General features: G+C 44.9%; 1 protein-coding gene across 1 annotated transcript; it reads right to left on the reverse strand.

The window, feature by feature from the left end:
* Positions 1-889: 889 nt before the first annotated feature.
* LOC146354336 (uncharacterized) lies at positions 890-14,088 on the reverse strand. Its single transcript, XM_084829801.1, has 4 exons — positions 13,765-14,088; positions 9,853-10,002; positions 3,436-3,467; positions 890-1,605 (listed from the first exon to the last, which is right to left on the reverse strand). The coding sequence occupies exons 1-2, from the start codon at positions 14,086-14,088 to the stop codon at positions 9,886-9,888; spliced, it is 441 nt and encodes a 146-aa protein (XP_084685927.1). The 3' UTR covers positions 890-1,605; positions 3,436-3,467; positions 9,853-9,885.
* Between the last annotated feature and the right edge of the window lie 594 nt (positions 14,089-14,682).

Here is a 14,682-nt window from a genome sequence, read left to right on the forward strand (position 1 = left end):
GAAGTGGTGGGAAAATATGGGAGGTTTGCAAAGTGAAGCTGACATCTTCCCCGTAAAATTCTGTGAATGAGGCATGGTGATTGCATGATAAAAGCCTCATCTGGAAGCACTCCTAGGCTGAGTCTCTCTTTTTGCAAATTACACACTGGTGTTACCCTGATAGCCTGGCACAGGCATGGAGAGGAAAGCTGCATTGCTGGTCATATGTGATGTCACAGACTGCTCAGTGGCGCTTCTGCAGCAACATTTTATATAGTACTCCAAATTGAAATGGTCAGTAAATTTTCATTGAACCTGTTTCAGAATCCAAAAGACAGTTCCTCAGTCAGATGTTTGGAAGTGTTTCCTTATTTGGGGGTCTAAACAGCTTACAAAGAAGATGAAGCCGCTCCTTCATTGCTGCTCCATTCATTTTTGCAAGGGAGCAGCTCCATGTATATATCTACTTGTGATGGGTTCTGCTGAAATGAATGGGAAGCTAGCAGATAAGGAGCCTGAGTAGTCAATACCACATATTTTAAGCTACAGGTAGTTAAATAAGAACCCAGCAGATCTGCAATAAGCATCTTCTCCTTCAAAAGTCTTAATCTTATGCTAATCGTCTGCCAAATGTGATTCCCATCACTAGAGATTGACTTAAGCAGGCAGGAGTTACATTTGCAAGGCAATGGCTTCTATCTGATTTGTCTCAAGTGAACAGTAAAAGAGAAACGAATCACCCAGCACTTTTAGCTGTTCATGCTGTCAAACAAATTAACACAATTATATTTGATGCAAACAATTGCTTGCAAAGAGGGCTGCGAAACAGAATTTAAGTAGAGTTGTAACAGTGCTCAGAGTCTGGAATCCACTGAAGAAAATATTTTGAGAGCTCACCACAAAAGATTATGATTAGTTGTTTATGTACATTGTTCCGCGCTTCATTGCTCCATTATAATTACACATATCAAAATACAGGGTCTGGGAGACAAAAGTAGTCCAGGCATTTTCCAAAGCAGTCACAAAAACTGTCAACGAAGGAGAATCAGAGTACTCATAGAAATGCAAAAGCAGCCTTCATCAATCTGGTACCTCCAGATGTATCTGGCTACAACTCCCCAATGGGCATGCTGGCTGGGGTTGATGGGCATTGCAGTCCATCACATCTGGAGGACACCAGGGTGGGGAATGCTATGCTAAAGCCATCCTATGATAGTGACTCCACCGAAAGGGGTAGCCACACGGTGCTTTTTGTGGACTGAGATATCGTAAGATTCCCCTAGGCCTCTTTCACAATTCTATGCCACCTTGATCATATTTGAAAAAGCCTGTGTTCTTCAGAGGCAGCACATACATGAATGGAAACAAAAGCTAGTTAACTGCTGCTTAGCTGCAGATAACAGCCTAGTCGTCCTCGGATATCAGGGGAGCCAGTGGCAATCTCAGTACCGTTCTCAAAGCCTTTGCTGGTTTCTCCCTCCCAGAATGCCAGCCTCAAAGTAAACAGACTTTAACAGATTGGAATTCCCATCAAGCAGCCACAAAACATTCCTATTAAGCATCTTCTGGTTTCTAGAGAGATAGAATCCAGGCAAGATCTTGTTCCTCATTTCCAAATGTCAGCACCTTTAGGAGAGGGAGAAGAGCCATTTAAAATACAAACTATTTTCTACTTGGTCATTATCAAAATATGAGTATGTACATTTAAAATAATGAAACCCAGAAGCACATATGGACTAGCATCAATAGCTTGCTAATGCAGTAGTGGGCAAAAGGGAAGTCGTGGTCTGCTGATGGACCACCTCATGGTAAATTGTCTGACACCAGGGTGGGGAAACTTTTTCCAGGGAAGGACCGTTGAACCATGGGAAACATCACTTGGGTGCCGTGACCAGTGGTGGATACAGCCAGATCCAATGTGGGTGGAGTCAGCAGCATGCAGCATGCAGCCCATGGGCTGCGAGTTCTCCCCTGCAGGTCTAGCACCTTCTGGTTGCTGCAATAAATGTGATTAGAGGTGGTATTTAGGTTCTACCTTGCCTAGGTGTGCACCTTCTTAGACAGCTTCTGATCAAGTGACATGGTTTTTGTGATGTAAAATATGTGGGGAAAACTTTGAGAGGCTATCTAGCATGATATTTACAACCATAAGCTAAAGAAGGATTGTAGTCCACTGCCCTAACCTGGACAAACCTTTAAAGGGCTCCTGCATGGTACTCAAAAAGATAAACGATGCACCTAAATGCCAGTGGTGAGTTATTAATATGGACCACTTAAGGCAGGGCTGAGGAACCTCAGGCCTGGGATCCAAATTCAGACCTCCTGGGGTCCCAATCCAGCCATTTGAGGTTCCCCAGATGGCCATGCTCCCTTCTCCTGGCTCCACCCTCTTTCCCTGCCTTTTGTGGAGTTTCCCCCCAATTCTAAATGATTGAAATACCTCTCCTACAGCTTAGTTCCAGGCAAGGTATCTTTTATCTTTTAACAAGAGCTGTGCATAAATAACCTCTTGAAATTATCTACCCTATTTGTGGGCAGAGAAATGGGGGGGGGGATTTCACCAAATTTCTCCTGGAGGAGAAATTCTCCAACTGTTTGTCACAACAGGTAAGGCTCACCATTTGTAGCACTGAGGTGTAACACAACTTCGTTCTTTTTTCCTACGGTTTTTGTTTCTTTTTGTTTTTGCACTGCTATTGCAAGTGGCAACAGCATCAACAGCCTTGCCCCCATTCTGCATCCTCCACAATGCCTTTGGCTTATCTGGGTTTGCTCCAGATATATTCCTAGTCAGAGGTGGTAATGATGGGAAGACTTTGCAAATCACATCTGACTGCAACAAAAGGAACAATAAATTGGATGTGTTTATCATTAGCAGCGGACAGTGAGCTATACAATCCCATCAGTGCACAGCCATTTATTTCATACACAAACTGATCAAACAAGTGTTCCATTTAATTCAGTGGGACATATTAGCAAGTAAGCGTGCACAGGGATGCAGCTGAACTGCTCAACCATGCAAAGGTGACCTGCCTTATTCAGTGTAATGATAAACGCTAAAAACAAAACTGCACACAAAGTATTGTATAAGAATTATGAATACATCTCCAAACTGGGATCTGAATTCTCATTTCCTACTCTGTTAAATAGCAAAAAGAATGCATAGAATGATGATCAGGCCTTACAGAGCCCATTCCTCATTCAGAAGGACACTATACTCCTGGGAGTTTTGGAAGAAAGAGAAAAAGAAAGCATCGATGCTTCAGTATCCATATTGACAAATGCTTTTGTAAACTTCCTGGCAGAACTCAGTTCCCTGTCATTTTGGAAGAGCCATGTGCTCCAGAACAAGCTTGGTCTGAACTACATTTTGCAAGACGTTGGCATTTGCAGTTGGCGAAGAGGTGATATGAGCTGGTACCTTGAAAATTATTAGTGACGTTTTTAAACACCTACCATCAAGAGAGAACACTGCAGCTGGAATTGTCCTGTGTGCAAAAAGAAGGTAATGGGTATCAATTCACAGTAAAAGAGGAGAAGCAGATGAACACCCACACAAATATAGGGAAAGTCCACAGAAATCAGAAGACTGGTTAAAGATCATGACACTACGGTTGCAGTTAGCTAGGAGATGTACAGTGTGATCCAGTACATTCTGGTCAGAAGTAAGTCCCATTGAGTTTTGTGTCTGAGTAAAATGTACACGCTGGCACTGTATATCCCTTAAATTAAGGATTTTGCTGTCCCGTTACGTGTATCTCGTGAAGAGGGCACTCTGTGGACTTTATTCTGATCAAAGAAAACAGCTTCAATAATTGTGCCAAAGGGCCAATATAATCAACAGTGTTCATATAATCTGGTTGCTAGTTCACACGCTCATTTGTGAATAATCAAAGCCCTTTGCAGAAGCGCATTGTCATTCGTGTGTGTGTGTGTGTGTGTGTGTGTGTGTGTGAAAGGGGCAGGTGATGATTACAGCAGTGTGCCCCACCCCCTCCATGGTCTGCATCCGATGTTACACAAGCGGACTTCCACTTGCACAATGTGACTTTCCTTCCCCTCCTCTTCTTCCAGCCACCCTATGTGTGCCCCAAATCTGCTCTGGGGGATCCCCCAACCCTCAGGAGCAGATTTGGGGATCATGCAGAGGACACCAAGGGGAGGGGAAATCTGTTACATCAGTGGTATCCAGTCCACTGGTGGACAGACACAACCCCATGTGCCCAGTGGCCATGTATACAGTAGACCATATGCGCAGGGGCATGATTTGTGTGATCTATACACTCTGTATAGAGCCATGCAAACCACACCTATGGGTCTAGTAGGCAGTGGTACAAATGTGCCACTGTATCCATGGTCATCAGACGTACAGTGGGGTAGGGACCACTGCCATGTTCACAGTGTTCTGTTTCCGTAGATAGAGAGGGACAACACTGAATGTCTACAGAGGGCTCAAGAGTAATCAAGTGACGAAAGATCCATCTAGGTGGTTCATAGGTTAATTTCCTATTTAAATGAACGTTGTCCTTGATAAACAGCAACTCATGGCTTGGGTTTGACACATGAGAAGTGCCAAATTCCAGTTTCATTACTTCCAATTAATGGTGTGTGTGTGTGTGTGTGTGTGTTTTCAAAGCAGAAGAATGCTTTTCCCTTTAGACTTTGCTCATATGAAATACATCCCATATGTAGATCAATTTGCTGTGGGGGAGTCCATTTTGAACTTTCTGTTATTTTCTGTCTTTTTATTCAGTTGCTGATGCATGAAAGGGCATTTATTCTAGGGATATATGGATTTTGTTAAATCTCTTCTGTCTGCGTGTTGCAGACTGTCAGCTGTCTTTCATTCCACTGTCCACTCATAGATGGAATTGGATTTTTTTTTTTAGGGATGTATGAGAATTTAGTTCCTGTTTGCAAAAGCATATTTGCACTAATGTGCATTAGCACAAGTGTGCATTTGCACGCACACACCCCAACAGGTCTGCAGGTCCACAGAATCTGCGCAACTCGGAAAAAGCTGATCCGCTGTGGAATCCGCAGGTCAGATTCATAGAAACCCAAACTCATTTGAATCCATTGTGGATTTCTCTGACAACTCTAATTTATTCTAGTAGTTACTGAATGTTACATTTATTTCAGGCCTACACAGAGTCCCTTGAATTAGAATTTTCGCAGGAATGCCCAACATATGGACCTTACTGCCATTTAATCTATCAGTGTGAATTAACATTTCCTACGGGCACTGCAGTTTCTGATCATTCTGCATCAGAGCTGGGCAGAACGTAGATCTCCTGATGTTTTGGGCTTCAAACTCCCAGGAGCCCATTGCCAGCATGATCAATGGTCAGGAAAGCTGGGAGTTGTAATCCAAAACATCTGGAGGGCACCAGGTCAGGGAAGGCTGATCTAGGCCATCTCGAGTGAGTTTGTTCTAAAAGGATGTTTTTCAGAGGTACTGTTGGTTCTCTTCAACACTATGGGAGTTGAAGTCCAAAATATCTGGAGATGTACTTTCTGCCCATCCCTGTTCTACATAGGTTTCTCCTGGAAATAATAGTTCACTTGCTGGATTTTCACAACGCCACATTTTATGAAGGAAGGTATGGGGAATCTATGCACTTTATCTGCAGCATTCCTTCCTGACCTGTTTAGGTATTCCTCTCTCAAATTCTTTTAAGTCCCTAAATTCAAACACAAATGAATGGAAAAAGCCATGCCAGATGTGAGGCACATATTGAAAGACAGAAAAAGATTTACCTGCTCCACTGTGTTTGGTTAATGATTTTACCTACAAGGAAGGGCGGGGGAGAAACAGGATTGCTGAACCACATGCAAAACCACAACTGTAATACGGTAATGTTTCTGAATTTAGTGCCAGGGCAGATTTCGTGCGATGAGGTTCAGTAAGCAAACAGCCTGGTGAGCTCCTGTAGGTGTGTCTTTTGTGAAATGACCTTCAGAACTGGGTAATGAGCCATGACATCAGGAAGAGAAGGAAGCAAGCTCAAGACTGGCAAGCTTGGCTGTCCACTGTCATCTTTCAAGGGCTACATCGTGCCTTGTTCATCTCCTTTCCAATGTCTTTCATGTATAGAACCAGTGTGGCACAGTGGTTAGAGTGTTGGACTGGAACCGGGGAGACTTGGGTTCAAGCCCCCACTTGGCAATGAAGCTCAGTGGGTGACTTTAGGCCAGCCATTGGCTCCCAGCCTAGCCTGTCTAGCTGGGTTGTTGTGAAGATAAAAATGGAGAGAAGGAGTGCGTACGCAGCCTTCAGCTCCTTGAAGGAAAAGGTGACACTCTGCTTGGATTGTCTGGTCTTATTGCGTCACTGTTTACTTTGGGATTCAGAATAAAATGTATCACCTGGTGTACTTGTATCCACTTTATTTTTACTCCTCTAAGAAAGCAGTCCTATGGTCCCAAGACAGTGTCTGGGGGAACATAGGATTTTTCAGATTCCTGCATCTGAGGTTGGAGATAGCACTCCAACCTTGGACCCAGGAGTCTGAGCTCCACTCCCCCTCATAGCTGGCGCAGAGAGAACCGTGCTGGCTGCCTCTCCAAGGTTGCAAATGTGACCTCAGAGGGAAGGGAAAGGAGGCATGCCAGTGGGTGGGGAGGGGGGGGCTTATGCTGTATCCCCAGCCTCCTTTCCTCACCCTCCCCAGCGCCTCCACTAGACAGGCAAAAACACTCATCTAGCTAAATCACAGTGTGAGAGGTGCAGCACGCCTCCCACTTTCTTTTGGATCCTCATAAGGTCCAAGTTCAGAGGCTTACAAGTACCCAGGGCACATCCAATAGGATTGTCCCCTTAGTTGTTCTTCTATTTGTTCCCCTGACAGAGATACTACACCAGTTGCTCTATCTATCAATTCCTCCCAATTCCCACACTTTATATTGATGGCGCTTGTCTGTGTCACAGAATACTGGATGGCTTAGGAACTGTATGACTGGGAAGACTGATGAGCTTTCTTTGATGAGCTTCCACCAGGCTTTAAAAACCTGGCTGTTCAGAAGGGCATTTGGGGTGGGTTAGGGTTTTTAGAGCAGTGTTGTTGTTGTTGTTTGGGGGGGGTTGTTCAGTTGATTATGTAAATTTGTTATTAGTATTGTACCCCGACTAGAGTGGCCAGGTAGCTGGCCAGATGGGCGGCCAATCAATCAAATCAATCAAATCAGTCAATCAATCAAATCAATCAAATCAGTCAATCAATCAAATCAGTCAATCAATCAAATCAATCAGTCAGTCAGTCAGTCAGTCAAGAAAGAAAGATTGGGGATGGGGGATTTACTTATTAGGACAACTTTTCCATATCTGTAGAGAGTTTCTCCAAAAGGGTTTAGTCACTTCACCTAGCGCTTTGGCATTGTTGCACAAGAATGGCAATCCACACACTGTCTTTGCAATATCCGCCATTGGGTAGTTCAGCATCAACAGTGTGCTAAATAGCGGGTTCAGACCTTTGCCACTTTCCCTCCAGACCTCTTAGTGAGCTTAATTCCCAAATCCCATCTCAATGGATGCCTTACCATGCCTTTGTCTCCTCATAGCTGGGATCTCTTGCCTTCTGCCTGGCTGGACTTTGACTTCCTTCGCATCGGACTCTCCATCCTTCCCTCATGCCCTGCTGCCCCATAGCAGCCGAAGCACATGCATCAAAGCAGCACTGGGAAGCTCTGATCTCCTCCATTTTCTCTTGGGCAGAAGCAGTTACCTGGCACCTTGAGCCACCTAGTGTCAGGGGGGGTGGTAGCATACACGCCAGCTGTTTCTGTTTACCAGGGACAGCCCCTATGCTATCTACCCCTGATAAAATACGTGTCCCTATTTTGTACCTAGGTTTGCTGCTGGGGTGAGGTGATGTTGGGGATGTCTTTTTAAAAATTGTTAAAGTATATACACATGCACCAGAGTCACCATTAGTTATTTAATCAAGGCATTTCTAAATGGCCTTTCTGAAAACCAATGAAAGCAGTGTACACGATTTTAAAAATGCAGTAATTGCAGGGAGGGGGGGAAGCCCTCTACTAAAGCACTAACTGCAACATTAAAAACTGTGAAAAGTCAGGTTTTGACACACACCCCACTTCCTGACCACGTATTTTAAAAGTTTCAGCTCCTCCCCTGAAGTTATATCTCTGAAGCAGTGATGAGGCAGTGTTCCTAACCAGATAGTAAAGGTTGCTGGATGCATTTCAGTTGCAGCTACTGCATGGTAAGTCAGCCTTCCCCATACCTGGTGCCCTCTAAATGTGTTGAACTACGACTCCCATAAACAACTCCCATGCTGTCTGGGGATGATGGGAGCTATAGTCCAACACATCTGGAAGGCTGTAATAAGTACAGTCAGAACCATGGTGAGGTTAAACATTCCAAAATATTGTGGTCATGTTTTAAAAGAGAGAAAAACATATTTTCTGCATACAACAAAGCATGCATTGGTTGAGAGAAGTGGGAAAGGGTGAGAAAGAGAAAGAGTGGATGTTCAGTATGTTATAGAGGAATGGAATAGGGAATTGGAGTGCCTTTGTGAAGGTTTGAGGCCTACAGAGGCAAAGGGGGAAAAGGTCAGGCTTAGAGGCCTACAGTTTTTGTTGGGAGGGGAAATCCCTGAGAGGAGTAGTTTCATTTCCCCAGTTAAGTGTCAGTTTCATTTCCCCAGTTAAGTTTTATTTCTTCAGGTCTGAAGCAGTACTTTTGGTTTTCAGGGAGGAGGGTATATAAAGATAGCAAGAGAGCCAGTAAGAGCAGAGTTAGAGAGACCAGAGCCAGAAGAGGAAGCAGAAAGAAGCAGCCTGGAGAAGTCTAAGTACAGCTAGGATAAAGGAACTTGCATTTTGTAATTTTTATTTTCTCTTAACGCCTTTTGTATCACTCAGCTCTATTGTGTAAATACCTTAGTTCTGATTTGCTTGCTTTGAATTTACCAGTAAACTGTTGTGGTTAAACCCCAAGTGTCTGGTGTGTCAGTCACCCCACATCTACAGCCTAAACCCCAGGTCACTGGGAAGGGGATGTTTAAAAGAAGGAAGGTGGGACTCTTAAGGAGGCAAGAGGTCCTTAAGGAGTTGCTCAGGGGGGTCCAGGTCATAAGGGGAACCCTGACAGCCCTATACAGCCTAATCAGTGGAAAGTTTCCTTAGCTTCCATATGTACTATTTCTGTAGATTTTAAAAAAGAGCTCAAAAGAGGGTAAGATTTGCATAACATTTAAATATGCTAAGTTATATGTATAGAGGCAAATTTAGACATAATTTTGTTGTTCAGTGGTTCCGTCGTGTCCGACTCTTCGTGACCCCGTGGCCCACAGCACGCCAGGCCTCCCTGTCCTGCGCTCTCTCCCGGAGCGTGCTCAAGTCCCTATTCATTGCTTAGACGCAATAGCTATGATTTAAACAGAAGTACAGTACATTACACCACAGTGGGGAAGACTGTGACCAGGTGGCCCGTGTTCCCACTGCTCACCGCAAGGCCCCTGCTGCTCTTCCTTCTTGTGGTTCTTCATTTTGAAACTGGACTTGGACTGGGCAGACCTTCAAAGAGAGGGTGCCATCAAACAGAGCATTGTAAAGTAGGCCACAGGGTCACCCTAAATTGAACCCAGAGTCAGTTACAGCCCTATAACTGTTAATATCAGGTTGGGTCCAGAGACTTAGCCAAACTTAGAGTAGTCGACCCACTGAAATCAGTGGAACTTATGCGAGTCATGGCGGTGAGTATGACCAAGTCTGGAGCCACCCCAATGTCTGGAGTGATAAACTCAGGGGTGGGGGTAAAATCACTGGCAATAATGTATTGTGCTGCCTGATCAAAGAGAAAGGACTGGGGTGCTGGAAGGAGATGCATATTGGACACACACTTACTTTCCCCTTGGCCTTTGAGAGAGGTGCTTGGTGTCACCAGGTTAGTGCACAAAACCTTATCTGATCCTCTCTCTCCTGAAGCTGCATGAGGGCCTTGTTCCTGGCAGTTTTGTTTTCCTGCATTGATTCCGTTACCAGTGAGAGAATTTCCTGGTTCAGAGAAAAACAGAAGAATAGAAGAAGAAAGAGCAGAAGTGCATATTTCAGTTAATTTAATTGGGAGAGGAATCCACAACACCTGTCACTGATTAATTGGAAGGGGGAGATTTTAATTGGAGAGTGAGCAACCATTTTATTTAGTGGGGCTGAGAGTTGAGTGTGTGTGTGTGTGTCTTAGTTCTTGTAAAGAGGACTAAAACAATAAGTTAAAGATGGCCTTTCCTTCTAACAATGGTGCTACACGGTAAGACAGGCTTCCCCAACCTGGTGCCCTCCAGATGTATTGGGCTGTGAGTTCCATCATGCCCAGTCAGCATGGCCACTAGCTGGGAATGATGGGAGTTGTTGTCCAACACATCTGGAGGGCACCAGGTTGGATAAAGCTGATGTGAGATATCTCACACTTCCAACACAATCCCCCAAAGGTTGTATTGGCTTCAGGTTCCTGAGGGTCCCTGAGCAAGACACGCTCATCAGGCCCACATTCCTCAGTGAGTCAACTCCTCTTTCTCAGCATGGGCACCACTCGCTTGCTTGGCAGGCAGAGAGCTAGTGAGCAAGGAGGCCGTGGCATCTGCTGCTGCTCCTTCTCACCACCACCATTGCTTGGGCCAGAGCAAGAGGCAGGCCAACAACCAAACTCCAGTGTTCAAGAGGAGGAGCAACTCCAAGGGGCTCTTGTCAGTGGGGCCCTGCTGGGGTGTGGGCCCTTGGCAGGTACCCAGCCATGCTTACCCTTGATGCCGGCCCTGGCAAAAGGAATCTATACTGAAGTTTTGTTAATAAGCCTGTTTATTTATATGTGATTGATTACTGGGTTAAAAAGCAGGGATTAAACAGTTCTTTAAAAAAAAAACAACCCTACATCAACTGATAGCCCTAAAAAAATCACAAGCAGCTTCATAAGTTAGGTCTTATAACTTGTGTGGTTCAGGGTTTGGGGTTTTTTAACAAGTCCCATAAGATTTCGCATTTTGGAGTTCAAGCCACAAGCATGGATTATCATGAGCTCTGTGTCTTAAGTATTAGTCAGACACAATTGCTAACATGACTTTAAAACGTGGCAAATAAGGCAGATCCATCTAGCTTTGCCCCTTAAAGGCTTCTTATAGCCCACTCCCATGCATGCTTACTCCGAAGTGTCATGTAACTGTGCACAGGGCTGCAGCCTTAAACCTGGATATTACACTAGTGTGCACCGACATAAATTTGTGCCGGGACTCTGGGGATGAGGCAGCCTATGAACAGCTCCACATTGAGATATGAGCTGAAGTTAACAGGGCCCAAGGCAGAAAAGGTTAGACACAATGGGAAGCCATATCCCAGCCTCCCCCAACCTGGGTCCATCCAGATGTTTTAGGTGTCTCCAGATGGGGGGTTTCAACTGCCACCAGCCCCAGTCAGCATGGCCATCTGTCAGGAATTCTGGGAGTTGTAGTCCAAAACAGCTTGGGAAAGGCTGCCATCTACATGTGCATGTTTGATTTCAAGTAGTTCTGTAGAGTTAAGAACGTAAGAACATAAGAAGAGTCCTGCTGAGTCAGAGCAAGGGTCCATCTAGTCCAGCATTCTGATCACATGGTGGCCAACCAGCTGTCGACCGGGAACCCACAAGCAGGACACGAGAGCAACAGCTCTCCCACCCATGTTTCCCAGCAACTGGTGTACATAGGCTCACTGCCTCTGGTACTGGAGGTAGCATGTAGCCATCAGGACTAGTAGCCACTGATAGCCTTCTCCAGGAATTTGTCTAACCCCCTTTTAAAGCCATCTAAGTTGGTGGCCATCACTACATGTTGTGGTAGCCAATTCCATAGTTTAACTATGCGCTGTGTGAAGTACTTCCTTTTTCTGTCCTGTATCTCCCACCAATCAGCTTCATGGGATGACCCTGCGTTCTAGTATTTTGAGAGAGGGAGAAAAATGTCTCCCCGTCCACATTCTCCACACAATGAATAATTTCATAGACCTCTATCATGTCTCCAGTGTGCCTTTCTTCCTGGCAAGTATGTTTAGGATTGCAATCTAAGGCTAGAATGCACTCCAACTTGGGAGTAAGTCCCATTAAACTCTGTAAGATTAATTTCCAAGAAAACACAGATACAATTGGGAGTGCCACCATGGCTAAACTTTGCTATATTCTGCCCTTTTGCTTGAATATATTTGGTTTTCCTCCCAAGCTGCTGGATTCTTAACTATTCAAGAACAAGCAAGGATGCAGTTAAGTCTGCAGAAATGAGTAAATATCCCAGATTTGCGGTCCCCATAGTACCAGCACAAATGTAACTCTGTATGCTAATCGATTATGAGGTTTGCAGAGTGACCAAAGTCCCGCTGGCCTCAGTGGGACTTCTTCCCTGAGTAAACATGTATAGAAACACCCGGTTGCAGGTCCTTGCAGAAAGCAACAGAGTGAGTCAGCATTCACTTTTGCTCAGTTGCGCTCTAAACTGGGGTCCCCTGGAAAGGGGCTGTTAGCCAAAACATACAATAGAGCATTTGTTAACCTTGGCTGGCACAATTATGATCAGTGTCAGGTACTGAGAAATGGTAAATGTTGCTCAAAAACACATTTCCTGGGGTGAGTTTGTTTCATTATAAAGTGAAGGTACCTGTAAAAAGCACAGAGTTGGCTAAGCAAGGCTGGATGGTCAAGAGGCAGTGTTGAAACCACCGTTGGTCTGGTGCTGCTGTTCAGTTCAAAGAGAACGTGTAAAATGGGCTCAACTCTCCCTACGGTAATCCATGAATTCCAGTACGACCCTTTAGATATTTACTCAAGAGGTAAGTCTCACTAAGGCTGCAATCATAAGCACACATACTAGGGAGTAAATCCCACTGACGTCAGTGGGATTTCTGAGTAAGCATGTGTAGGATTGTACTGTAAATTCAATGAGACTTAACAGTGCAATCCTATACATCTCCACTCAGATGTAAGTTCCACCTACCACATTGGGATTTACTCTCTAGTAAGTATGCTTTGATTGCAGTCTTACTCACCCGGAAGGTCAGGTCAGACTATTTGGCCATCCAGCCCAATATTTTTACCTCCAGCCTTCCTCAACCTGATGCCCTCATTTTGGACTTCAACTCCCATCAGCCCCAGCCAGCATGGCCAATGGGCAGGAATCCTGCGAGTTGGTCCAAAACTTAGCAGCTCAGTTTGGCTCACTCCTGTTTCATTTGCAGCATGTTTGGGGGTTCTTTTGAATGGGAAAGTGCACATTTCTGTGTGCATTTTTCAAAATTGCACACTTTCCACCATTGGCTAAAGTGGGAATCATAGAATCATAGAGAAAAGGGAAAAGGTGCATTTTTTGAAAAATGTGCATTTCAAAGTGCGCATTTAAAAAACAACACATTTTCCAAACATGATTGCAAGTTCAGAAACATGCAACCAGTTTTGAAAATGACCTGCTCCTGTTCATGTTCAGGGTTGTGAACAGAACAAGTCCAGATGATTTACGAACTGAAACGAAATTCTCAAACTTCCTTAGTTAACAGGATTTGAAAGACAGAGACTGAGGCAGATGGATGTGTTTGTTGGCTCTCCACTATTTGTTTCGAAGTCCTGGAAGGTCCCTTTCCCTACTCCCAGATTCTGACACCGGTTTATATCAAAAATGTATCTATCTGTGTTAAATCTACTCAAAGAGCCTGGATGAAAAGCCCCTTACCAGCTGCTTGTCATGATATTTGTCCTTGTTGGCAGCAACACGGTGGCCCTCCTTGTGGGAGCCCACAATGGAGCACGTTGCACAGGCGCACGCTGTCATCTTGGCAGAAGCATTCCAGCCACTCTGCCTGTTCCAAACATTTCTTCTCCTCCTGGGCCCCTGCAGCACTGAGAAGCACCAAGTCGTGGTTCCTCTGGAGGGTTTCAGAACTGAGTTTGCTCAGGTGGGCCCGGCACAGGGATGTCTCACATGTTAGATACATCTTCTCTGCAGAGGGAGGCTTCTCTAGGCAGAAATGACAGGAAATCATCTTCTTTCTGACAAGGCTTTCCCTTGGTGCTTCCAAGAAGGCTTTTCCTTCTGAGGAAGCAGAAACTTCTCTATGCTGCATGACTGGCATCTCTGTGTTGGCAAACCGAGAATGTGAACCTTGAACGTGGTGTAAGAGGTGTTGGCCTTGGACTTCTGCTCTGCAGTCAAAATGTCCTGGTTATGCTCCTTATAGAAGCCGTGAGTGCAGCTCAGGGACATAGGATTGCTATATATGCCTTGCCCCATAATGTTCCAGCAGACCCGTTCCAAATGTCATTGTTGTCTCTGCTACAAATCCAAAATCCACACCAACTAGCTAATCTCCAATAAATGAAAAGAAACCTGAAGGTGGGTTTTTTTCCTTGCTTCAGTGTGTTTGGCACCATGGATAGCTTCATCCAGGCCAATTTCTACTATTCTTCTTTCTGTCCTGCTTCCTAAAATGCGGGGAGGGTCATGCTCAAAGAGGAGAGAACATCATGCATGTCTGCCTGCCTGCCTGCCTGCCTATTAAATGTGGATTCCACCTTACCCGTAGTATGCCCAAGGAAGCTAACAGCATCCAAGTGGTATAAAGAAATTACTGAAGGGATGCAAAATACAGAAATGAGGGCTAGCATCTTTCCCCTGCTGCTGGCAAGTGAGGATGTCACGGAACTGCAGAAGGCATAGCAAATGCAGG

Source organism: Heloderma suspectum, chromosome 2 (genome assembly GCF_057233095.1).
Source record: "Heloderma suspectum isolate Gila_16-S chromosome 2, 16-S_ref, whole genome shotgun sequence".
Lineage (NCBI taxonomy): Eukaryota > Metazoa > Chordata > Lepidosauria > Squamata > Helodermatidae > Heloderma > Heloderma suspectum.

Bases quoted from the DNA above. Each gene is read 5' to 3' on its own strand.
- LOC146354336 (XM_084829801.1), bottom strand. From the start codon at position 14,088: ATGCCAGTCATGCAGCATAGAGAAGTTTCTGCTTCCTCAGAAGGAAAA. The intron at 10,003-13,764 runs GTGCTCCATTGT...TCTCTGAACCAG, and splicing joins ACAGCGTGCGCCTGTGCAAC to GAAATTCTCTCACTGGTAAC.